This window comes from Alosa alosa, chromosome 22, assembly GCF_017589495.1.
Source record: "Alosa alosa isolate M-15738 ecotype Scorff River chromosome 22, AALO_Geno_1.1, whole genome shotgun sequence".
NCBI lineage: Eukaryota > Metazoa > Chordata > Actinopteri > Clupeiformes > Clupeidae > Alosa > Alosa alosa.
The window spans coordinates 16,817,833-16,844,030 of record NC_063210.1 but is presented as its reverse complement, the minus strand read 5'-3'; the positions used below and the strand labels follow the sequence as shown (position 1 = coordinate 16,844,030).

At 43.6% G+C, this 26,198-nt stretch overlaps 1 protein-coding gene across 1 annotated transcript; it reads right to left on the bottom strand.

The window, feature by feature from the left end:
• Window positions 1-11,716: 11,716 nt before the first annotated feature.
• Window positions 11,717-25,393, bottom strand: kcnj19b (potassium inwardly rectifying channel subfamily J member 19b). Its single transcript, XM_048233619.1, has 3 exons — window positions 24,267-25,393; window positions 13,420-13,636; window positions 11,717-12,570 (listed from the first exon to the last, which is right to left on the bottom strand). The coding sequence occupies exons 1-3, from the start codon at window positions 24,930-24,932 to the stop codon at window positions 11,858-11,860; spliced, it is 1,596 nt and encodes a 531-aa protein (XP_048089576.1). The 5' UTR covers window positions 24,933-25,393; the 3' UTR covers window positions 11,717-11,857.
• Between the last annotated feature and the right edge of the window lie 805 nt (window positions 25,394-26,198).

Genomic DNA, 26,198 nt, shown 5'->3' with positions numbered 1-26,198 from the left:
TTGTCAATTGGCTATGCTGGCGACACAAATAAAATCTCCTTTGAAACCAATGGCTTACCTTTACAGTATCAAGCGGACTTAAACTGTCATATCGCGGCCCGAAAGTTGTAATAACATTCACGCAGCTCCATGAGTCAATGAAAGCGCGAATGAAGTAGCCACTTCTAAATGGGACCCACTACACAGTAGCTTAAGGTGTTTTGCTAAAGCAGCCATAATGAAATGAAGGTGTCATTGTTTGGATACTTCACACACACGTGCTTTTTAATTTCACAGACTACAACTACCAAGCTGTAATCAAAGCACATCGATTCCCCTCTCACACCCTGCACGACTTAAAACAAAATAAACCAGGCGCCTCAGTCTCACGCATGTATAGGCAAAACTGTATCAGACCGTGTGACGTTGGTAAATCTTCCATTGCACAGAATGATTTTGTAGCACGTGCAATAAATGACAGTCGAAAGATACAAACAGTGCTGCTATTCATTTGTTTGGTATAACCGCATTTATAGTTTTCTACAAATGCAATAAATCAAATGCCTCCATCACTCAACCAACGCTAACGGTAACATTACCTAGGTCCTTATTGATATTACAAGATTAACGCATTACCTGCAGTAAAAAACCAAGCATGTCCGATAAAACATCATCAGATTTATTTCGCTTCAAGAAGAAATGGGAATTACACTTCATGTGAACATCGCCCCTATCCTTATTAGATGTTCGCCAAGTGAAATTACAGTCCTTGTATGAAGCGCCCATTGTTTTTTTTCCAACCCACTTTTAACTTCCAACAAAATTACGTCTCACTGCAACGATGCGCCATCTAGTGGACAAACGACTGCTTCTCGCCAATACTGAAAATGCAGCCATGATGATGATGATGAATATTTATTTTGGCTTTCTTTTAATCCTACTGATTTTCATTTTTTTTACCGGGGAATCACAAATGAGTGATTATAGATAATATTAGGGACAACAACCTCCTGCTGAACGCCAGCAAGACCAAAAGAGATTGTTGTTGACTTCGGAGAGGTCACACCCAACACCTGCCACTGACCATCGGCGGTGCTGTGGTGGAGAGAGCGAGCAGCACCAAATTCCTGGGGTGCACATCAGTGAAGACCTCTCCTGGACCACCAACACTGCATCACTGGCGAAGAGAGCTCAGCGCCGCCTGTACTTCCCTCTTGAAACTCAGGCGAGCAAGTGCTCCACCAGCCATCATGACCACATTCTACCGAGGCACCATCGAGCATCCTCTCCAGCTGTATCGCTGTGTGGGGGCGGGCTGCACTGAATACAACAGGAAAGCCCTGCAGCGCATAGTGAACACAGCTGGAAGGATTATTGGTGCTTCACTCCCCCCCTGAAGGACATTTACACCACCCACCCTCACCCACTAAGGCACCAAAATTGTGAGTGATGCAAGTCACCCCGCCACAATCTGTTTGATCTACTGCCCTCTGGGAAGAGGTACAGAAGCCTCGCCTCCCCGCACTACCAGACTCACCAACAGCTTCATACACCAAGCCGTGGGATGCTGAACTCTCTCCCTCCTCTCCCCCTCCACCCTCAGCTACATAACATCCTGGACATTGGACCCAAAAATGGCCGCCTGCACTACTCCACTGGCACACTTGCACACTTGCACACTTGTACACTTTACAACTGGTGTTGTTGTCCTGAACACAACACTTCTGCTGCTCTTACATAACTTGCACCACTATGCCACTTTCTTCTTACTTAGGTCAAACAGAACTACCCAAGCCTTTTATTGGCCTGAATTTGCACTAGTATTTTTATTGACTGTCTATGCACAATTTCAACCACATTTTGCTGCTCTTATTTTTTCATTATTATATGTGCCCTCTTATTTACTTATTTACTTACTTTTTTGTTTACTTGAATGTTATGTTTGTCTGTGGACCTAAATTGGTAAAATATGTCTTGTCTTCACCGTGGGATAGTGAGAAACGTAATTTCGATCTCTTTGTATGTCTGGAACATGTGAAGAAATTGACAATAAAGCTGACTTTGACTTTGACTTTGACTTTGACTTATGAGCCAGGTTGATGTGGGCCCTTGAGACCAACATACCATAAAAGATTCACAGAGAACTGTGTCTGCCCTACCCTCCTTTCGGGGGTTCAGTCCAGGGGGCTGCAGATGAAAACTAAAAAATGACGGTTCCATGCTATCAATGTGGGGTACATGCCCACCAAGTTTTGTGTACCCGGTCTTTCAGTGTCCCGAATCCTTGTTGGTGTACGCCACTAAATGTACACATAAATTATTTTATTGTAAGGCCCCCATGAACGAAAAGTACACAAAACTTGGCATGCATTCAGAGGGTGTCATAATGATCCTACACTTTTAATTTCGTGCAGTTTTGACCTTGTCAGCCAGAGATATTGAGATGAAAACACCTAATTTTTTGCTTTTTAATTTTAACTAGGTGGCGCTATACATGAAATAAGTGGTAATGGGATGGGTTGGCATGCCCCTTAAGACCAACATACAAAAAAAGGTGGACCTCCTAGGCCCTACAGTTCTCGAGATATTCACAGAAAACTGTCTCCGGCCACCTACAGGCCAGTTGGTGTATAGTAACATAAATTAATTTATTGTGTGGCCCCCCCCATGAACGGAATTCCACAAAACTTGGCGTGCATACAGAGGGTGTCATAATGATCCTACACTTCCAATTTCGTGCAGTTTTGACTATGTTAGGTCACAGATACCTTCAATTACACCACCTCATTTTTTTTTTTTTGTGTTTAACTAGGTGGCGCTATACATGAAATGAGTGGTTATGGAATGGGTTGACATGGCCCCTTGAGATCAACATACAAAAAAAAAAATGGTCCTCCTAAACCCTACGGTTTTCGAGATATTCACAGAAAACTGTGTCTGCCCTACCCTCCTTTCGGGGTCCAATTCAGCGGGGGGCTACAGATCAAAAAACGAAAAACGATGGTTCCATGCTATCCATGTGGGGTTACATGTCCACCAAGTTTCGTGTACCCCGGTCTTACAGTGTCCCGGGAATCATTGACGGAAATTTGGGCATCAAAAAGAAAAAAAAAAAAAAAAAAAAAAAAAAAAAAAATCTGACTAAACCTATATGACCATACGGCTTAAGCTGCCGGGCGGTCATAATAATAATAATAAAAGAAAACATCTTCCTTCTTCCATGGCTCCAGCTAGTCTTTGAGAGCCTCTGTCAAGCACATGGCAGAATTACAGGGGCACATAAATTCATTATGCCACATCAAACGGATGAGCTCCTCTCATCGTTTTCATTTTCGAAAAAATTCCAATTACTCAGTCTGTAAACTATGTCTGGTTTAAACCCATTCTTGATTTCAAAACAGCGAGAGTTTGATTTCTCATTTAGGGTCAGGGGAAGTTCATTATGCCCCTTCAGTAGACTCAGGACTGAAAATGTTTGTCCTGCCTTGGCATGATGATTCTGAAGAGAGTGGCTTATTGCACTTCCAGGATGGGTGGATTAGGGTCGGCTGCATATCTCTCCAAACAATGGTCCGGTTCTTACTTTGTTCCTAAATATATTTTTAAAATGAGTTGATTGGGCATTACAAATGCCAATCTGATGGCTAATTGGCTGTTGTGATGACCAGATTGGAAGCTATCTTTTTTGTGCTTCCTCTGGACTGACACCTGCCAGCAACACAGGGGAGCTGAACCCTTCCCAGAATTCTCAGCGTGCTTGCCTCACACTCCCCTTCCCCATGTCACCATTCACAGCGGCCCACTGGAGAGGACCTGGCCCACCTCCGGCGCTGGTCTGGCTGGCCCGCGTGCCAGATTGAGGCTCGGTCCATTCCAGGCTACCGTCTCTTATCTCGGCCAACCCGGGCTTCACGGGCCAGTAGGATGCCTCGAGCAAGCTGTTCTTTAAAGAGAAATCTGGCCCGCAGATACGGAGCCGAGCACAGCAGAACAGCTCCCCATTTTTCACTCCTGTTTGGAATAGCAGGCTGCATTTTATGGTCTGGGAATGCAGGATAATATAATGCGGAGTGTGATAGCCTTTTTGCACTTTAATAGAGTGAAAAACGTTCTGGATATTTTCCCCATCATTGCAGTCATAACTGATTACTCCTGCTTAAAGAGTTTGGATAGATTTCAGGAAACACTGGAATTTTCTTTGATAATATCAGAGATAAAATATTTGATGTAGGATATACAGGACTCAAAACTATTGTTATGCTACAGTGAAAGGCATAACTTTTGGTAGGGTGTGAAGTTTAGTATCGGGAGATTTATGCTCCCTCGTCCCCTCCCCATCCAACAGACTAGCTTTCCTATTCCCCCTAGGAAGCAAAATATTACACTCGCACTGCAAAGCAGTATTTACAATCCTCATGCTGCTTATCACGACCCAAATTCCAACCACATCACTCCTCGGGAGCGACCGACACTTTAGCCTCCAAGGTCGCCAGTGCTTCATCGGCTTTTGGGTGAAATTTGACATCAAAAAAAGCCATCCTTGACTTAAATTATGCGCCACTCACTCCGCTTTTCTGAGCGATCAGATGCCCTCCGCCGGTGACAAGTGTTGGCCTTCGATCACAGCTGCTTGGAACCGTTCCATTAACCTGGGGAGAGCAATGAGATGGACTCACCTTCAAGGCCGCACTTTCGACAATGGCGCTCACTGATTTGTGTGTTCAGCCATAATGGGTCAAAGCCCTGGCTTGCTGAGCAGACAGCTTTACATGTCAAAGACGCTGGTGCTTCCTCCAAGACCCCAGCTCCAACCCACAAGCACTCCCTCCACCCGCCACCACAATCTTTTTCAGACGTTTGAGGTTTGGTTATTGGGGCAGACGACCTGGATGTAACAGCCGTATTTGAGCAGGACCTGGTGGTGATGTGGCGGCAGAGCAGCAGAGCAGGGGGCAGCCGTGGCCTACTGGTTAGGGCTTCGGGCTTGTAACCGAAGGGTTGCCGGTTCGATCCCCGACCCAGTAGGAAAAATGTGGGCGGGGGAAGTGAGTGAGCACTGCTCTCCCATGCCCACATCCACTTGAGCAAGGCACCTAACCCCTCACTACTCCCCGAGCGCCGATGTAGCAGGCAGCTCACTGCTCTAGGTTAGTGTGTGCTTCACCTCACTGTGTGTTCACTATGTGCTGTTTGTGTTTCACTAATTCACGGATTGGGATAAATGCAGAGACCAAATTTCCCTCAGGGGATCAAAAGAGTATATACTTATACATATACATAGAGCATCAGGTCGAGGGTGGGTTCACGGGTCCATATGTCTGTTAGAGCACTTAGGATTTTGAGTGCTCCTCTGTCATTTGCATTCAATTTGCAGGAGAGAACATTGCAGCGTTACCTTGTTTTGTGGAATTAATTAGAGGGTCCACTTAATTATTTGGAGCTTTTTTGTTTTAATGTATTCATGTGATGCACTTTGTCTTCCTGAAACTACAAATTTGGTACCACTTACGCTTGCATGGTGCAATTAAAATTGTTTTGAATTAATTGATTAACTTTGAGGCACAGACATGTTAATGATCATCTCTCCAAGGCTATTAAGACTGGCAGTATTTTGATGCAATGATGGGCGATGCATGTAAGTAAACGCTCCACCGAAGGAAGCGTGTGATTAATTGTCATGGCGATGAGCAAATTTATCAGCCTTTCACTTCTTGGGTAGGCAGCCCTTCTGTCGTGACACTTATGTTACGAAAGACACATTTTGATGCAGGACCCCAAGAAACACTGCCATCTGTTGTCCTGACTGATTCAGAACGCAGAACAGTTTGGTAAGGCTTATATCGCTGCTCTGTTGGTAAAGAGCTTTGAAAGACAAGCTAATTGGGATGCCAAAAATTCTGAGCGAAAAAAAAAAAGAACTAGAGGAATCAACAGGCCTTCTGCTGAAGCTGGTGTTAATAAGCTTGGCTCACCTCCTTGCAGACCTGCCACACAAAGAGAACCCCCCATCTCCCCCCAAACCACCCAACCCACGGGTGAAGCAGTCATATGTGAGAGAGTGAGCAGTGCCATGTCTTACACCTCTCAAATCCGATCCAAAAACCCCATCCGGCGCCGCAGAGACGTCTCAAATCTCTCACTCAACCCAAGAGTCTTCACAATGGCTGAGGAATAGTTTGCAGGGAGAACTGCACAGTGGCTGCTCATGTTTGTAATTTTGTTTTATGTTTATCGAGAACCAAACATTTTGTTGCTGTTTTGTTGCTCTCTTTTTTTGTTAAATGAAGTTTAGAATAGTACCCCAACACACACACACACACGCACACACACACACACACACACACACACACACACACACATACACACACACACACACCATTTATTTTGATCTGGGTTGTTGGTTTAATTGTGTTTTGTTGGTGGTCTGGGGTTGCTCACGCTAACTCGATTGAGCCCTGTTATTTAAAAAAGGCCCTACTTATCTCCTCATAAATGGATTTGGGCAGAGCCACTCAGATACATCAACACATTAACTAAGCACCAGGACCAAGCCGCATCCTTTGTGGCGACTTGTAATGAAATAGTAGCTATTTATGGGTTGTGTACTGATAAAATCAGAATTTTGTTCTAACACTAGGGACAGGCGGGTTGTATAGTGGTGTTGGGAAAGGGAGCTCAGCTGCAAAGTGTTTTTTTTTTTTTACAGAACTACCATGGAGATTGAGATTGAGATTCAGCACCACAGCCATAGGTTTCTCCCAATGCGCCTCTGGGTAGGCCTTGGGGCCAAAACAGACTTGAACCACAAATGTCTTCTAATTTAAAAGCAACTGTGGTTCTATGTGTCATTTCAGATTTCAGATTTTCAGAAGGCTTGGGACAATCTTCAACCAGAATAAAGGGTCAGAAAACTTATACTGACCTGCTGGCCAAGGAAGTTTGACTCCCTTACAAGAAATTTAAGGGCTCATAGAGAAATGATTGAAACTTCCTGTAACCACATTTCGCATTTTGCTTTCATGATGCAACATCAGAACGTCTCAAAAGTCCAGGGGAATATGTCCATTTCCATTTTAGTATTGGAACGTATTGCAAACAGGTGTTTGGGGTCTGGTTGTATGAGATTCGTTGTTGTCGATTCTTCTGATTGTTCATTCATCCCTCGCATTCAGTCCAAACGTGTGAGTGGACACAGAGCCGAGACCGTGTTTGTCGTGTCTGGTGCTGTGTTTTGACACCAAATTCTCAGCGTTCATTAGTTATTTATGAGCAGCTGGTCGATGGAAGACCAGGCATCGAGGGAAAGGCAGCTAGAGAGAGAGAGAGAGAGAGAGAGAGAGAGAGAGAGAGAGAGAAAGATAGAACAGGTGGGGGAGAAAGAGACAATGTTCAGGATTTGAGAGAGGGGGGAGAAAGAGAGAGAAGAGAGGGTAGATGTTCAGCAATTGTTGATCATACAAAACACAAAGCTATATAATACACAGCTCATTATGACCAATGGGGGGCTAGCCAAGAAAGTGGTCCAACCAGGTCGGAGCTGGTCATCTGCCAGTGTATTGTACATTATCTCATTTTATGTCTGATGTGATTATATGGATGGAGGACATGCAGGCCAGTTTGAAAAGTCGCCATTAAAATCAGCCCCGACGGATGGCCAAGACTGTGTCCTCAAAGCTTGCCTGATGCCAGTTTAAGTGGATTTGTTTCCAAAAAAAATAGAAAGCGTGCCCACAAGAAAAGACAATTCTGGCGTGGAAAAATGATGAAACAGAGACCATTAGGAGGAGGAAACAATGTGCTGAAAGGATTTTATAGTGTAATATTCTTGGACTCACATTTTGGAATCCAAGGTCCCTCCAGTCATCGTTCTCCCAGCTCAATGTCCATCTGTCTGCAGTGCATGTATCCATGTAGAAAGACAGAAAGAGAAAACAAAAAAGACAGAGAGAGAGAGGGGGGGTGCTAAACTTAGGCAAAAATTATTCAGATGTAACATTTGTCCAGTGTGCTGTGGTGTGCGACTGTGTCCAGCGATCGATGTGTCGTCTCAGTCAAAACCACTGGGGCTGGAGTGCTGGCGCACAGTCAAATCTCGGTGAAAATAACCTTCTCCTACCCCTGAGCCGAGGGTTACGTCCCTCTGTAAAAGAGAAGGACTCTCGCGGGAGACGCTCAATGACACTGAAGCGATGAGTTATTACTGCCAAGCCGAGCCTGCAGTTGGGCGAGAGAATGCTGCCTATTTTCTGGAAGGCTACAATCATAAAGATGTATTTATTTGCACAGAGCTTATTTCCAAAGCCAGAAAAACCATAAGAGTCCCTTTCTGTTCACAGCTGCAGTGAGCACATATGGTGAACGACATCAAAGGGAAAAGGAATTTTGCAATCAGGGCTTTTTTGTGGTTATTGCTGCATGCATCGGGACCAGAGACTGATGAACTCCCTCATTCAGACCGAAACTGTGGAGAGGCAATGTCGATCAAGTGCCTTTTCAGAGGTCTTTGAGGAGTGTGTATGTGTGTGTGTGTGTGAAAATGAGTAGCCTACGTCTGAACTGGTCTGGCTGCATATGACCTTCTCAGCATGAGTCACATCCTCGCTTGACGTCAGGACCAGAATCGGCATCCGCACAGATGGAAAGTGAATCTCTTCTCTCTCTCTCTCTCTCTCCCAGAGCACCAGCAGAGTGCAATGGAAAGCTCAAGAATTTCCTCTCATTTACAACGGCCATTTAAGAGTAATAAACTTGTGACGTCTGGCTTTCGCTGAGCACGGGGAACGTGTCCAAGATTTATTTCCCCTTCTAAACAAATTGAATTCATTAACTTCACTTCCGCTTCCCACTGCCGTGAAAACAGGGGTTGCCACGGAGATGGCAATTAGCGATAGCGGAGGCTATGTTGACGCACCATTGTTGGTTAGGTGGCCTTGCCATACAGAGAATGGCCCATAGAGGTTCTATAAGTAGGTTCAACCAGAGACTTTCTAATGAGGAGATACAGCACTCCTCCATAGAAATATATAGGGTTAGTTTGTAATGCCAATATGGCAGTTGTCTACACATATCCCTCCCCTTCTCCGGCCAAAAGCCGACATGTGAATACATTGCGAGGTTGGTGTTGTGAAGTATTGCACACGTGCATTTCTGCCTGAAATAGATGCCCGTTAAGTGCCCGAAATGCGTTGCAATATGTCCACTAAGTGGAAGGACTTTGGTTCAACTAAGGCAGTCTGTTGTTAGAAAGCATCTTTGTTTTCAACTAAATTTACTGGCTGAGATGAAAGCAAACAGATATGGTAGGCTAAATACACACTGCACTGAGATGTAAGTGACAGAATGTCTGATGTGTCCTTGTCATTGCACCAGCATTGCACAAGTATTTTAGGCCTAAAAGACATACACTTCAAGAGAAACTATGCAGTATTGGCAATTTCTTTGCTGTTTTCTCGGTTTTTGCTTCTTTTTCGCTGGCTCTGTCATGACGAATGTCTGAGAAACTCCATCGCTACCTTGTTCTAGTCGGTGCCTGGCGTGTATGTGTATTTAAATGCAGTAAAGGAATTCGTTACACCTTTATACTTCCTGACACTGGAGCCGTCGGCCTGCCGGGCCAAAGTTGCAAGGGTGTTTTTTCCGCTCACAGGCGCTAGGGGGAAGTGAGACGGCCACCATTCAACCGGAAAAAAGTCATATGACCATTCCAATGACTCCTGTAGGACTAGAAATTTGTCTAGGGATTGTTTCAGAAATGAAGTCTCAGTCAGCCCGGAGTATTGCTACACTCCGAAGCTGTTAAATTAAGGTGAATTAAGCTAAACAATAAACAATCTAAATGTTAAAAATGTTATTTTTTGTCTTTTCTAAAACATGCATGTGGAAATTCACAAAGCACAGCCAACACCAACAAATTCATTTCAAAATCATTTATTTTGATGATTTATTCCAGTATTGCACAGGTGTTAATATTAAAATGTGTCCAGTGCACTCAAATCTAGGGAGGAAGCACTAGGCTAGTACCTCACTCCAGTCTATATTGTTATAACAACAATAATTTAAAGTATCAACTGAAACTAAATCAAGTTAATTCTTGAAAGCAAATGCTGCTGGAGCAAGCTATAGTGTTTTTCTACTTACAGTGCAATTTGCATGATCTTGCAGATAAAAGAGATATGCATTTTTTAATTAGTGCACCCCCCATACTCTATGCTGGCATTGTGAAATCTGTGTAAGTAACAGAAAAAGTGCTGTGGATAACACCATAACCACAAGGGCTATCTCATTCACAAAAAAACAAATAAAGTGTACATTACGGACGAAATGTACAGAGCTGTAAAGTTGTCAAAATTCCTTGCTAGACATGGGAACCAAATTGCTGCCAGCTTAATTGTATGTCAGCTGTTTTGCTCTGTGACGTTACAGGTAAATTGGAAAATGCCCAAATGCTAACAAGCCGAAAGCGATTTATATATCGTAGCTGTGTCGGACATAATCAATCAATGATTCGATTCCCCTCCTGTGCTTGTATACTGGGACAAAGTACAGTAGTCCAATTGAATGGGCTAGTTGAGCTATATTGTAGCTCGACTTAACTGTGCATGTAAAAGTACTGACTGATTACAGAAAACATAGCTTCGAACAGCACTGAACTGGAATAGCACCATAATGCAAACACCAGATCCATGACTACCAGGGATGAATTTTTCCTATGTGCTACGTGTGTTGTTTTTAGTTTACAACATTTACAAATTACAAAAAAAAAAAATATCAACAGAATGTGAAGAAATAACCATTTTGACATAATCTCAAAAACCCCTTTAGATGCTCTGTGCTGTCCAGATATCCTCTAAAGCTAGCATGATAAAGAACTGGAGGCGGACCGTCTCTCTTGCAATGCTAGTTTGGACCTCAGTGGCACTGTATCGAACACAATGCAAGTCAGTAAGAGTGCCGCTGATGCGTTGAAGACAACACAAATTCAACAGAGTTCTACATATAGCCCCTTTAAGTGTGTCTTACTCCAAGTAGAGCAAGATAATAACCACATCAATATCATAGGGTCCTTAACCAGGAACCTCTCACTCTAATTACAATCTATATCTTCGCTGCACCTTAGCTTGGTTTGGCTAAAAGCATCTACTAAATTAATATATGTTCATATGAAGTTCTGATACTGGAGTAAAATATTACATGTTTTATTAAAAGGTGTGCTCTCCTAATTAAAGGTATCCATAATTAAAGGTCTAAATCCTCTATATCGTAGATAAAATGTCGATAAAAAGTAGGAATGTAAGACTTGCTCATGGCACTAGAGGGAAAAGGACCACAAAATTGGTTGAAAATTAGTTTTGGATGGGTCCCCTGTCAGTGTGCAAAATATCGCAAATGAACTGAAAAATGGGCTCCCATTGATTCAGCTGGCAGCAGTACAAATACACCAACAACACAGTATAGCTCTTCCCCCTCTGGGAGCATGTTAGCCTCCAAATGAATACAGATGCACTGCAGTTTCAAGCTCTAAAGGCGCTAATGTACTGAATGTTGTCTTAGAGTAAAAAGCATACCATGACATTTAAATAGTCATTTGCTATAATAGCTGTAGTAGCAAAAGGATGGACAGAAAGTGTGACAGAGAGCGTACTTAATACTGAGTGTACTAAAAAGTGGAAATCAAGAAAAAGGTCAGGAAATAATATATCACAGTTAAATTCCAAATGACTCATTTCTTATTTGTGTGTGTGTGTGTGTGTGTGTGTGTGCGTGTGTGTGTGTGTGAGTGGAGGGGGGGGCCCTGCTGATTTGTTGATTGCTTAAATGTCCCGCTTGGTCACCCACTGATGAGCCAAGGGTCAGAGTTCACTCTTCCAAGACTCCAAGACTAGCGGTCTGCGTTCATCCTGCGCAGTTTCGCAGGCAAGTTGTCCTCCGGGCGGCCCCCTGCAGTGGCCATGGGGTTGGGGCTGGGCACGGAGGCCAGCGGGAGTCTGTGCTGGTCGTGCTCCCCCCTCTCCCCCCCGCCGCTGACGCCACCCCCACCACCAGAGGGGTGCGTCTCTGAACCGGGCTTGACCACCGCCCGTAGCTGAAGCTTCAGCTGCTCCTCAGCCTCCGCCGGCTGGCACGGGATGGAACCAAGGCGTTGGACCCTTAGGGGCAGGTCGCCCGTGCTGTACGCCTTCTCCGTGGGTGGCGCTCCTCCACCTCCACCTCCTCCTCCTCCTCCTCCACCAGGTCTCAGACTCTCTTTCCCATTCCTAGAGCTCATCCTCTGAAGCTTACTGGGGAGCCTCCCCCCGCCTCCCCCCTGCTCTTCAAAGTGGGAGACCCCGCCCAGGGAGAAGATGCGCTCGCGGCGACCCCGCGTTTCCCCAAAGCTCGGGGACAGGGGTGTGATGGGCGCCGGAGAGGGCAAGGAGGTGTTCTCCTCCTGCTCCTTGACGCTGAGTGGCGGCGTGTTGACCTCAAACGTGTTGTGGAACTGGGAGTAGTCGACCCGGAAGAAGCCGTCCTCCAAGGACATGACGGGCAGGAAGCGGTGACCCCACAGCACCTCGTCCTCCGTGTAGGACGTACGGGCCTGACATGTCATACCTGAGAAACAGAGAGATAGAGAGGGGTAGGGAGAAAGAGAGAGAGAGAAAGAGAGAGGGAGGGAGAGGGTGGTCAGAATAAGAATAACAGCTTTGGCTATGCAAGTGTGTATTTGTCATGCCAATAAAACACTTTGAGATTATTTCTTTTGTAGGGACACTTTATTTATTTGTTGTGCCGAATATATTAAGGTCAAACTAACAAAGCCCAATAAGAGAGAGAGAGAGAGAGAGAGAGAGAGAGAGAGAGAGATGAACAGATACAGTGCCAGTGGGAGAGACCGTGAGAGGCAACAAACTCTGGTTTGTTTAACCATTAACCCTTATCATGCCATTAAACCATTAGAACATTTAATACCTGGAATCCAAAACATGCATGCTGCCTTGACATGAAGAGAAAGGGAGAGAATAGAAGAGAGAGAAGAAAGAGTGAAATAGAGAAAGGCTGAGAGAAAGAGACTAATGGACCCTGGTGGGTGGTCTAAATGCCTGTTTGGGGTGGATAAGAGGTATGAAGCACAAATCCTATCATAGTGTGATTATTAAAGCAATTATGGTGAGACACCTTAATTGCCGCACCTATTTTTTAAAGGATGTGTTTTGCTATTTTCCTGCACCTGACAGCACTTGTTAAACTGTTCATTCAGGAGGTTTTTTGACAGTGGAATGTGTTATTAAGGTTTTCACAAGTATCAGAGGTTATTATGTGTTAAGTTTTCAGCTTTGTGTGTGTGTCTGTGTGTGTTTGGGGGGGGGGGGGTTACTTTGCCACCAGTTTACTCATCCAATTTTGTACATCTCTGCATCCTATGCAGATTCAGGTGTGCCGCAGCCACTCAATCCACCTCACCTGTGGTCTCAACAATGCCCTCCAGAATGACGACAATCTCGAACTGCTCGTTCATCAGCGAGCGCTTGGACAGGTCGAAGAAGGGGCTCTTGGGATTGATCTCGTGGCAGATGGTGAGCGGCGACACGAGGAAGAGCTGGTCTGCACCCGTCCCAAAGCCCACGTCAAGCTCGCGCTGGTCCAGCGGCAGGAACTCCCCCTCAGGGGTCTGACGAGACTAGAGAGAGAGAGAGAGAGAGAGAGAGAGAGAGAGAGAGAGAGAGAGAGAGAGAAAAGAGAGAGAGGGCGTATTGAGAGAAAAAGAAAAAAGAGAGATAGAGTAAGAGAGAGATGGAGGGGGAGAGAAAGAGAGATGGAAGAAAAGAGGGAGTATAGAGAGAGATGGAGGAAAAGAGAAAAGAGAGATGGAGGAAGAGAGATGGAGGGGGAGAGAGAGAGATGGAGGAAAAGAGGGCGTATTGAGTGGAAAAGAAAAAAGAGAGATGGAGGAAGAGAGATGGGGGACAGAGAGAGAAAGAGACATGAAATAAAATGTTACCATTTATGACTTAATCTGTGAGGTGAGACAGGTAAATGACATTGAGCAGAAGAGAACAACATCATATTTATATATCTAGTAAGTATTTTACAGTGAAGGGGGAACCTCAGAGGCCTGGCCCTGCCCACCTGTGTCTCAGCTCATTTTCATCTCATTGACCAGGTTGGTGGGCCAATCAGCAATGAGAGAGGATGCTATTAGTGTGAAAATCAAAAGAGCAGACGTAAACGGTAGCAGAAACGACTGCAAACTGTAATTTTATGCAGTAAAGGTAAATATATTGTTTCCTGACTGCCGATGCTGTTTATTAGTTTGTGAAGGTTAGGCTAGGTTAGACGAAGTAGGAAGTAACTTTAAGAATCTCTAATCAATGTGATTGGTTAAGCTGGACCAATGATACCATGACAATGATTGGAAACATTTCCCAAAGAGACTACCCAGACTCTCTTCAACAAAGTACTTGAGTCTGATATCAGGCTAGAACCTCACTACTACCACCACTACCAATGTGTAGCACCCACCTGGGTGAAACATGACAGACATTTTGTACCAGAACGCTCATCACATATACAAGCTTGAGGTGGAGAGTGAGAGAATGAATCAGCCAATTACACTTAGCGGCTGATTAGGGAGATGAAATGACTGAGCCAGGTTGGGAATTTAGCCAGGACACCAGTTAACCCCCTACTCTTTGTGATAAGTGCCATTGGATCTTTCATTAACCTCAGTGGGGTCAGGAATTTGCTTTAACCAGCACTCAAAAAATCCTCCATAGCAATGCATGGGGTTAGTTTGTAACGCAGTTGTCTACACATATCCCACACCTTCCGTGGCAAAATGTCTACATGTCAATACATTGAGCCAATCATGTGGTGTGATGTGAATACATTGAGCCAATCATATGGTGTGTTGTGAAGACATTGTGCCAATCATGTGTTTTGATCTCGCCGCTGGAGCAAGTTTGGTGTAGTGAAGCCTTACGAATGTAGCCTGACGAGCCAGACCCACATTAAAATGTAGGGTCTGGGCACTCACCGTTCGCAGTGCTCAGTCCGAGGGGCGGGATAATCAGTTGTCTTTCAAATTCCCTCTGCCGCATAATGGGACAGCGGCAGCGCTATGAGTCCCATCGTTTCCCACCAGCGGAGGTAGTTGGTTAGTTCAAACGTTTGCCTACTTAATAAAAGCTTAACTCGTGTCACACTGTTCGCCAGCAGCAACATCCATCTTATTTGTTTTCAAGTAGCAGGGAATTCAAGCCAAACCGTTGCAACTCTGCCATCAATCATTATGTTAAGCCCACCTAACGACTCTATACACAATTTCATTGGCCTGATTAAGTTTCGATTTCTGGAGCTCACAAGCCAACGGGAGAGTTGCTAGACTAGCCCTGGCAGCAAATGTAATTTCGCGGTAAGCTTAGCGTCTAGATTTCTAAACTATTACTTAATCGCATTTCTACCGAAATACTGCCCAAAAAATGTTGCAATATGACCACCGAGTGGAGGGACTTGCCTAAAAGGACTTTGCTTTAACATCTCATCTGAAGGAGCCCGCTGTCCCCGTCACTGTACTGGGGCATTGTGACTGTCTGTTACTAAATCACCAACACCACTTCCAGCAGCAACTTTGTTTTACCAAGAGGTTTCCCATCCAGTACAGAGTCCAAGCCCACATCTACTTAGCTTTCATTAGTCATTCAGCAGAGACAGGGTATCCGTTTGTCTGGCTGTTGACGACCAAACGAGACAGACATCAAATCCACAGCTTTAAGACATGATCCATTAATCCCCATGTCTGTCATTGTATTTTGCTTTAATTCTTCAACTAAAACTTGTGTTGTAAAAGCGTTGTAAAAGGATGAATATTGTTACTGCTTGTATTCTGTACGCAGACACAGAATGTAGCTGATCAAAGTCAACTCAGAGAAAGCGACCAAGCTCCTTTAGAATGCTCTCTCCTCCTCCTCTCTGGATTCGGCATGTCTGTCTGTGGTAGAGAGTTTAGTTTGGCGTTCCCAAGCCCTGTTGCACGGATGGTGCAATGGCCTGAGCTGACACTTTCAGGACACAGATGGTGAACAGACCGGGCTACACGCTCACCGTGCCGTTCTCGATAAAAATAAAAAAAAAGTGTCTGTGTGTGTGTGTGTGTGTGTGAATATGTGTGTGTGTGTCGGGACATTTCACCCGGCAGCAGTGAGTCAACACTGACCGCCTCCCCATACGGTCTCTGAGAGGAACCCACACGGAGCAGGTCAGTATGGGTCTCTGCCATGGTGGCACTGTAGAGGTGCTTGTCAGTACGCCACTCACCAATAAAGTGAGGCAAGTTTATTTACATAACACAACTAATACAATGTTAACTCTTCAGAATGCTGATGTTCCATTAACATAAACTTGAATTTCCCCCTGGGGATTAATAAAGTATCTATCTATCTATCTATCTAACTGGCCTTCCCAACATTCTGAGGTCCGATAAATATGTCTAATGACCGCTCCAAAAAGACAATGACTGGCCGCTGTCAATGGCTACAGGTTTTATACTTTTGATTCATGTCTTTCATATCATTGCTATTCAGTTACCTCACCTAGGCCTACATATCATTTTGGGAGTCCCATTGGATAAAGATGTCCCCTGTGAATGGCTCTGGATACAGTGAATCAGAATTCGTATTGCTATTCCTAACCATGGACTGTGTTTTAACTTCTGATGATTCTGATGTAAAATAAGGGCCAGAGAATGAAGCATGCTTAATTAGACACACCTCAGGGCAATGGCTGTTCATTTTATGGAGAGGAAAGTAAACTCCACTCAGCATGTTTTATGTGGAGAGTATTAAAAAAAGATAGGTAGGTGGTGTGGCAGATGTGAATGAGTGAGAGGTGAGTGAGACATGAATGATGAAACAGGGAAGAGTGTGGGAAGGGTGTGTGTGTGAGAAACAGAGAGAGAGAGAGAGAGAGAGAGAGAGAGAGAGATAGATAGATAAATAGATAGAGAATAGATGTATGAGACAGAAAGAAAAAAAGAGAGAGGGAGAGGAAGCATGAGTGGGGGATGTGAAGAAAAGTGCCAAACAGACACACACACACACACACACAAAGAAGAAAAAAATCAAAGTGTTTCTGACAGGCAGTGTTCAAATCTCCATCTTCAAAGCAGACTCCACTCAGCTAGAAGCTGTAAGGCAGTATGGAGCTGGGTTCCCCAAGGTGGCTGGGAAGCCCGTGGAGCCTGTGAGAGGGCATGGGAACGCATGGAGGAGCCGAGATATCCCGCTCACCCCTCTAGAGCTGGAGTCCCAGCGTGGGACCTCAGGTGATATTTATTCATGTCCTTCACCTCCTCCTCACTACCGCCTCCTGCCGCCGCCCGCTGTGCACTCCTCCGCCCTTGCGCCCCCCCTCCCCCGAAAACACACACTTTCCAGAATGTTCTTTCACATTTCACACACACACACACACACACACACACACAGACACATATTCATATTCTCAGTCACGCATTTACTCTGTCACACACACTCATAGGCGTGCACACAATCACATACATAGAGTACACACACACACACACACACACACACACAAATACTCACTCACACACATAGACTAACACCACCACCCACAGGGAATCTGTCATTTTCACTGTGCTCATGCCTAACCTGGCCATGAATTCAGCATACTTACATACTGTACACACATGAGAACACACAAAATAGGATACATGAGAATGCAGACACACACATGTAAACCACAGATGTAAATTTGACCAGAGATGTAAATAGTATAGCTAACTCTGGTACAGGGATTGAACTGTGCATGGTCCCTGACAAATAAACTAATAAACTAATTAAACACACACACACACACACACACACACACACACACACATCTGACAGACACCCACCTACACCAGGAAATATTGTGTGCTGCTAATCACAATTGCTTAATGCGAGATAATGAGTGCAACCTGTGTCAGGAAATTAACCAAAATGAAGGCACTGATGATTCAGTGCAGAAAACATTAACTTCAATCTCGCTCTGATGCAATATCTGCATATATTTATATATACTTTGCAACATATCCCTGGAGAATGCATTTTTTGCTGCAGTGAACTGTACAAAATGCAACGCTCACTGCAGAACAGAAATCACAAAGGGACTTACTATATCAGGGAATGAGCCTCTACATTAAAGCACAAGTATTTCTTTCTCATTCAGTCCCCATGCGTTCATTCTTCACACTTGCTAAGATGTGTCAATGTCTGAAGCTTGCAGAATACGAAAGTTCTTCATTTACATGATAAGGTTCAGATTTACTTTTTTTCATTTGTTCATTTGAATTCTAGCACACCACAATCCCTCAGCCAAATTGCCCCCCCTCCACACACATCCCCCACAACAACGCCGTCCTCTACCTATAGCCTGTGGAATCCTCACAAGCGGAACCTCAGCCTCAACCACCCAACCCCCCGATCAGTTCTTTTAATTTTTCTGCCCTGCTTCAGATAATGCACCTTGGCTGGGAAATAAATAGATAAACAAACCAAACCAAAACAAGGAAATAAACAAATAAAATAACCCCGCCTCCAACAACCTAACCAACCCTGACTCTCACCCAGCCTCACCTGCCTTATCTCCAGCACACCAGAGGATGGGGGGAGTTGGAGAGGAGGACCAGAAGAAGAGGAAGGAGGGAGAGATGGTAAGAGACAGAGAGAAGGATGGAAGAGTCGGAGGGAAGGATGAGGAGAGAAGGCGGGGGCTAAATCACTGGCCTGAGACATAGTGCTTACGCTGCAGACTAGCCAGCCAGAGAGATATTGGGATGTTTCTCATGCCACTGCTGATGCTTGCTTGAGGGAGGATTCAGAGCATTGCATCTTTGCAGGAGTGTTGTTGTTGTTGTTGTTTAAGGGTGTTGTGTTGCAGGACAGTGGATGTGGAGAGGAGCATGGGCCGAATGAGCTGCTGAGATCTGTCACCTGTCATGTGAGATACATAGGCGCGCATCCCAGCAGACAAATTCTTGTTTTTTATGACAGCATGCACACACACACACACACACAAGCAAACACACACACACACATACTCCTTCCCCTCTATTTCTCATTTCTCTCGTATGCAGAGTTGCTCCTTCTCTCTCACACAGTGTCAGAATCACTCTCTCTCTCACTACACTACACACACACACACACATACACACACTCTGTTGCCTGGGACTCATTGCGGACGACAGTGCAGGGTGCTCCATCTGTCAGTCATCCTACATTTCCTCATTCTGTTTGTTCTACCACTTTTTCTGTTTCTTCTTAATCACACTTTCTCTCCTTCTCCATCACATCATATCTCTTTCCTGTTTTTTGCCAACTCTTCACTATGTAGTCTCTCTCTCTTTCTCTCCACAAGGGAAATAAATAAATCTATCAGCCGATACTGTATCATGACTAATGTAGATGGCTGCAACTGAAGTAAGTGTAGTGTTTGGAAGTACTGAGTGTTCCTTAGGTCCACAAACGAGTTACTAGGAGTGCTGCTTGGGTGTTGAGATGTGTATTCCTCTGGTGCTCTTCGGCTTGGAGATCCAAAATGTTTCTGAAATAAACAGTAATTCTGAGGCACTCACAAGGAATATAAATTAAAAAGCCAAAATCTTTTAATGGATAGGCAAGTTTAAAATAAAGGCTTTTTAATATTCCTTGTGAGTGCCTCAGAATAACTGTTTATTACTGAGTGTTCCTTGTTTGAGTGTTTCTCTGAATACCCTGCCTGGCAGCATGAGTATGAAAAGAAGAAGCATATTATATTGTTTATAATAAATAGTAAATTGACTGCTTTTATATAGTACCTTTTTCCACTCAAAACACTTTACCTTCATTTTTAATTTATTACAGTGCATGACAGTGCAGTCCAAGGCAACAGCAACAACAACAACAACTTCTTATTATTATTCCGCTTACCACTTTTTTCGTACACAATTTCTCTTGAACAGTTTAACTCAGAAACTTCGTTCAAACTTTGTAACGTAGGTCTTCAAACGAACCAAGCTGCTATGTCTTTTCAACTTTGAAACTTTTATACTTTTTAAACTATTAAAGAAAAACTTTTTAAAAATCCCCATAGACTTAACATTGCCGACATGACATCATAATAACCCATTAAGCAATTAGAATCATATGGCAGGTGTTCAGGCCACCTGGATCAACTGCCAGTCTCAGGCTTTAAGCATACAAACTGGCCCTATTAAGACTACACATCCTGTTCAACTGCTTCCTCTGCCAAAAACTGTTTCAAAAAATAATAGTCCCTACTACAATATTTCACTATTAAATCATTTAACCCTTTAAACTACTGAACTTTTTAACTGTTCAGCCATTGTAACTGTTACTTGTCATCAATATTTCACTAACTTTGAAACTTTTATACTTTTAAACTATTAAAGAAAAACTTTTTAAAAATCCCCATAGACTTAACATTGCCGACATTATGACATCATAATAAATGAATCATATGGCAGGTGTTCAGGCCACCTGGATCAACTGCCAGTCTCAGGCTTTAAGCATACAAACTGGCCCTATTAAGACTACACATCCTGTTCAACTGCTTCCTCTGCCAAAAACTGTTTCAAAATAATAGTCCTCACTACAATATTTCACTATTAAATCATTTAACCCTTTAAACTACTGAACTTTTTAACTGTTCAGCCATTGTAACTGTTACTTGTCATCAACTATGACTCCTACCCACTGTAGCTAGTTAGCATGGTTAACATCGCTACCATTGTTAGCATTTTTAGCAAAACTGCTAAAAATGCATAGCTAAGTTAGCTAAGTAACATGGTTAGCATAGTTAGCATTGTTAGCATGCTAGTTAGCATTTTTAGTAAAACTGCTAAAAATGATTAGCTAAGTTAGCTAAGTAACATAGTTAACATAGTTAGCATTGTTAGCATGCTAGTTAGCATAGTTAGCATAACTACTAAAAATGATTAGCTAGGTTAGCTAAGTCACATAATTAGCATAGTTAGCATGTTAGCATTATTAACATGCTAATTAGCATAGTTAGCATAGCTACTAAAAATGATAAGCTAGGTTAGCTAAGTCACATGGTTAACATAGTTAGCATGTTAACATTGCTAGCATAGTTAGCATGTTTAGCAAAACTGCTAGAAAACGTTAGCTAAGTTAGCTAAGTAGCATGGTACTATAAAACATTAGCTAAGTAGCATGGTTAGCATAGTTAAAAATCTTAGCATAACTGCTAGCAAACATCAGAGCCATTCCAACTTTCCGTTATCGTCAAATATCTACCTATACACAGCCATTAAACTATTTGAATATCAACATTCATTAAACTGCTAGAAAGCGTTAGTTAGCTAAGTAGCATGGTTAGCATGTTAGCATTGCTAGCACTGCTATAAAACATTAGCTAAGTAGCATGGTTAGCATAGTTAAATTTTTTAGCATAACTGCTAGCAAACATTACAGCCATTCCAACTTTCAGTAATCGTCAAATATCTACCTATACACAGCCATTAAACTATTTGAATATCAACATTCATTAAACTTCCAGTCTGTCAACAACTTTTAAACTATTTACCTTCAACTTTTAAAGGGTCTACTTTTAAATTATCATTAAACTATCTATTAAACTTGCTGTCTATCAACAACTTTTAAATTATCTACTGTCTATCAACAACTTTTAAACTATCTTCATTCAGTTTTTAAACAGTCTACTTTTAAACTATCAACTTTTATTAAGCTATGCAACCACCATGTCTATCCTAGCATCACTGTAGTATCCATCTCTGTATTATCTGTTTTAACTATACATGATATTTTACATCACAACTTTAGCATTTGCACTGGTAATTCCTTGGAATTGCATTTCTAGTTTAATTTATATTACTCTAAACCACCTTCTGTAAACCAACTGTATCCTACTGTCTGCACTGAACTATATATCTTGTCCTGCCTATGCACCACCTGTCTATACTTTGTATATCACATTGCACTTTTCTGCTTTTTAGACTTCTGGTTAGCAAACTGCATTTTGTTGTCTTTGTACTTGTACTCTGCACAATGGCAGTAAAGTTTAATCGAATATAATCTAATCTAATCTAATCTAAATTTACAATGTCATGACTCACATTCACCCAGCCACACACACACACATTCATACACCGATGGCGGAATCTGCCATGCAAGGCGCCAACCTGCACTTCAGGAGCAATTTGACTTCGACTTTTGAGTCAGGAGGAGTTAGGTTCAAACCGGCAACCTTGACAGTTACTGGGCGACTCCTCTACCTCCTGAGCCACTGCCACCCAATAAATGTATACTATACAGACTGATATACCATAACAACCTTGCATTAGTAACACAGAGGCTCCAGAGTGAATTCAGGTGAAGAGGCCAACTTCTGGAGACAGGAAAACTCAAGGCTACCTCCCCTCTTGACAGACAGCTAAGAAACGGAGAAACTTTGACCCTGCCTCACTCTATCCACTGAAACAGAGAATGGAAAGTGTGCTTGTGTGTGTGTGTGGATCTCACCTGGAGTCAAAGACTTGTATTTATTTAGATACTACTGTAGAACACGGAGTGAAATGTGATTGGTTATTCAACTTCTTTCTGCGCAGTGGTGCTCTTGGGGGAATCACCAACTATTTATAAAGATCAAGAGAGATTTAATGAATCACGAGGGGCGGGGGTATTTTGACTCTTGCCTGATTTGAACGGTACTGCATGTTTTGCTGTTTGTGCATACTTAACATGTAAATACGAATGACCTTGGGCTATATGTCGTATCCCAGCTTTTCTTCTCTCTCTCTCTCTGTCTTTATCTTTCTCTTCATCATTCTTCCAAAGGCAACATAATACTGCTGAGTTTGAACTGAACCCATGGTCCATTCAGTCCCACTGAACCTAAGCCAGCAGCAGAATCAAGTCTGCTCATGCTGTCTACAAAATAAAAGGGTACATCTCTTAACAGCAATCCGCTTCAGAGACACCATGGTTCAAACTGTCACACTCATCCGAAACAAACGGCCATTAGAGCTATTTTGAACCATTAGTAAATAAAAGTAAAATGCAATGCCTTTAAAGCAATATTAAATGATTTATTACTGGAGTGATTCTGCCTGCTGCGCTTAGAAGCATATGTCTGGAGCAAACACATCTTCTGATGGCTATTTATGTATGAGTTATTTGTCAAGCGGACTAACGGATTTATAGAGCTCAAGGGACAAGATGCACTGCTTGTGCTGTGTACTCAAGCAGATGAGAATGAATTACCCCAGACAAACAGTTTATGGTGGCTTTGTAGTGTTGGGCTGTGTGTAAGTAAAGCAATAAAACCATACTTTTTTGTTACAATCATATCATATGATTTTGTTTTAGTCTTAAGTTTCCAATTCCACATAAAAAACTCCCACAAGCTTTGTCCACATGTTGTCATTACATGCTTACATGCTTCACTGCCATCCCCCAATCGGAACTGTTTTGTAAGAAACACATCCTCCCCTCCTCGGTAAGCTTGATGTGGTCCCTCAGGTTAGCTTCAACACACCTTTCACTGGGCGTGCTGGGAGGACATGGGAAACATCTATCAAGGCTGAGGCCTCATTACAGGGCCTGGTGCTGACAGGTAAGAATGAGGTGTATCTACACCATCTCTCTCCCATCTCATCACATCCAGTGTAGCTCAATGCCGGGGGGAGGCAGATCACCGTCCAACAAATCCACACTTATTAGAAGCCAGCTCCTGTTAGTCAATTTTGGTGTTGTTGGTTGTCTCCCAACTCTCTCTTTTGCTCACTGTCTCTATCCACCTCTTTCACATGTGCGTGCGTGCACACACACACACACACACACACTCTCACTCACTCACTCACTCACTCACTCACTCACTCACTCACACACACACACACACACACACACACACACACACACACACACACACACACACACACACACACACACACACACACTCACACACTAACTCTCTTTATTTGTTTCTTTCACACACTCACAGGAACAACTGCACCTGAATGTAAATCCATCTAAGCATGACATGTACCAACATTCAATCAGATCACTCTTGCTTTATTACAGAGAATGATGCTGGACGCCTTCATTCATTTGATTACCCCTGCATGTTCCGCACTGCACACAACACACACACACACGCACCACCACACAGACAGATCCAGAATTTAATGTACACAATGTACACATGGAGGGGACACAAATTGCGCACAAGCTTTATATGGTATTGTCCTCTGATGCGCTGCGCATTTTACCTACCTTGATAAGTTTGCACCGGATCTGTGCCGACACCATGTGGCTGTTTCGCAAGTTTCCTACGCGGAACATGAGGCAGAGTTTGCCGTCCCGCTGCGAGATGACCGCGTCCTGGCTGAACATCAGTGTCTCCGCCCGCTTCTTCGGCTGGGACATCTTGATGAACATGCAACCGATGAGGAACGCGTCAACGATGGAGCCGAGCAGCGACTGGAAGAGGAAAAGGATGATTCCCTCTGGGCACTTCTCTGTTATGTATCGGTAACCGTAACCGATGGTCGCTTCAGTCTCGATGAAGAATAAGAAAGCCGAAGGAAAGTTGTAAACGTTGGCGACGCACGGGGTGTATGACTCGTCGTGCCCGTGGTTTATGTCCCCGCGAATGTACGCGATGATCCACCACATAAATGCCATTATGAGCCAAGCAACGGTGTAAGTTAAGAGAAAAATCAATAGGTTCCATCGCCACTTCAAGTCCACGAGTGTTGTGAAGAGATCCGATATGTATCTGCTGGTCTCGCCGCCAAGGTTACCATGCTGGACATTGCAGCGTCCGTTCTTGTCCACGAACCGCTGGCGTTTCCGTTTGGCTGGAGCAGTGAAACCGACTGCTTGGTTGGTATTGACCACCTGGTAGTCCTCTCCAAATTTCCTTCTAATCGCAGACATAATCTCACAGTTGTTGCCCGATTCGTGTGCCTGGTTATTTTTTGTAGGAAAACAACAACTCACTGTCTCTCAATTGCTGACATCTTCAACTATAACAGAAAAGGTTGCTCTCCTCTTGAGATGTTAGGCAAAATCTTAAAGAAGAGAAGCAAAAATGAAATGCAACGTCGCGCTGAGCGCTTTACGCAAAGTCCTTGCACAATGGTTACTTCACTCCATAACTTTTTGTCGCAGACATAATAATAGCCTATGTTAGAGCAGCAGTTGCCGTTTCTCTCAAGTACGATTTACTAACATTCAAACTGCACATGACAAAACTGTCCGGTAGTCTCTCTCGTGCGTAACGATCGGCACTCCGATAGTCTGTCAGGGTCACCAGTGCGCTATTAAGAAATACAAAAAAGTATGACAAACTGCGGCACTCTCTGCCAGTTCTTGTGGACTATGCGATCGTTGGCGTATATGAGAGTAGTTGTGGAAGGGGGAGGATGGGCATATTGTGTGCTAGTCTTTACCCAAACCAATCAGGTACCCCACAGGCAGAGCAGAGCTAAGCGACTTGGGATCTCGATCGAGGCTGAGGTTGCCCATGTACCCATGTCGATGGCGCCATCTACCTAAGAGTCACCAATTGTGCACTTGATAGGTTTCATTTGGAACTATATTACATTTTCATACCGTTGTCACTGTGCTTTAATATGCAGATCTGGCAGCTTTGTGGCACATCAGATCGGACCTATTTTTGCAGTGTAATTTTCACAATTCCAGTTTCTTTTCTTGGTTCTTAACATACCAAGCGATCATGCCACACTTTGACATCCTATCAATTTGACATCTTTTCATCTTGGACATGATGAGAAAGAAAAGAAAAAAAACGATTCACAACAACAGCTATTCATCTCCTCAATGCAAGTTCCAGTCAAAATCACTCCTTATGCCATAACAAACATATTGCAAAAAATATGATTATGCACTCTGTGTTTTTTCCCAACGCATACCTTTTTTTTCACACATAGCCTACCAAAACTACTGACAGCCAGGCCTATTTATTCAGGCCATCAAAAACCAAATTATCTACAAAGCAACCTTTGTGGGCAAAGAACATCCCCAACAGAACAGCCTTCAAGAGCATTTCACTGGGGTTATCATGCAGGCACCTTCCTTCATTTGTGTTTCATTGAATTAGACCCATGACACCTCCAAAAGGCTCAACACTGATATCTGCTGTCCCAGGCCCACCCCCTCCACACTCATGGGACTCGTTGG

Bases quoted from the DNA above. Each gene is read 5' to 3' on its own strand.
- kcnj19b (XM_048233619.1), bottom strand. From the start codon at position 24,932: ATGTCTGCGATTAGAAGGAAATTTGGAGAGGACTACCAGGTGGTCAAT. The intron at 13,637-24,266 runs GTAGGTAAAATG...CTCTCTCTCTAG, and splicing joins TCCGGTGCAAACTTATCAAG to TCTCGTCAGACCCCTGAGGG. The intron at 12,571-13,419 runs GTGAGGTGGATT...TCTGTTTCTCAG, and splicing joins GGGCATTGTTGAGACCACAG to GTATGACATGTCAGGCCCGT.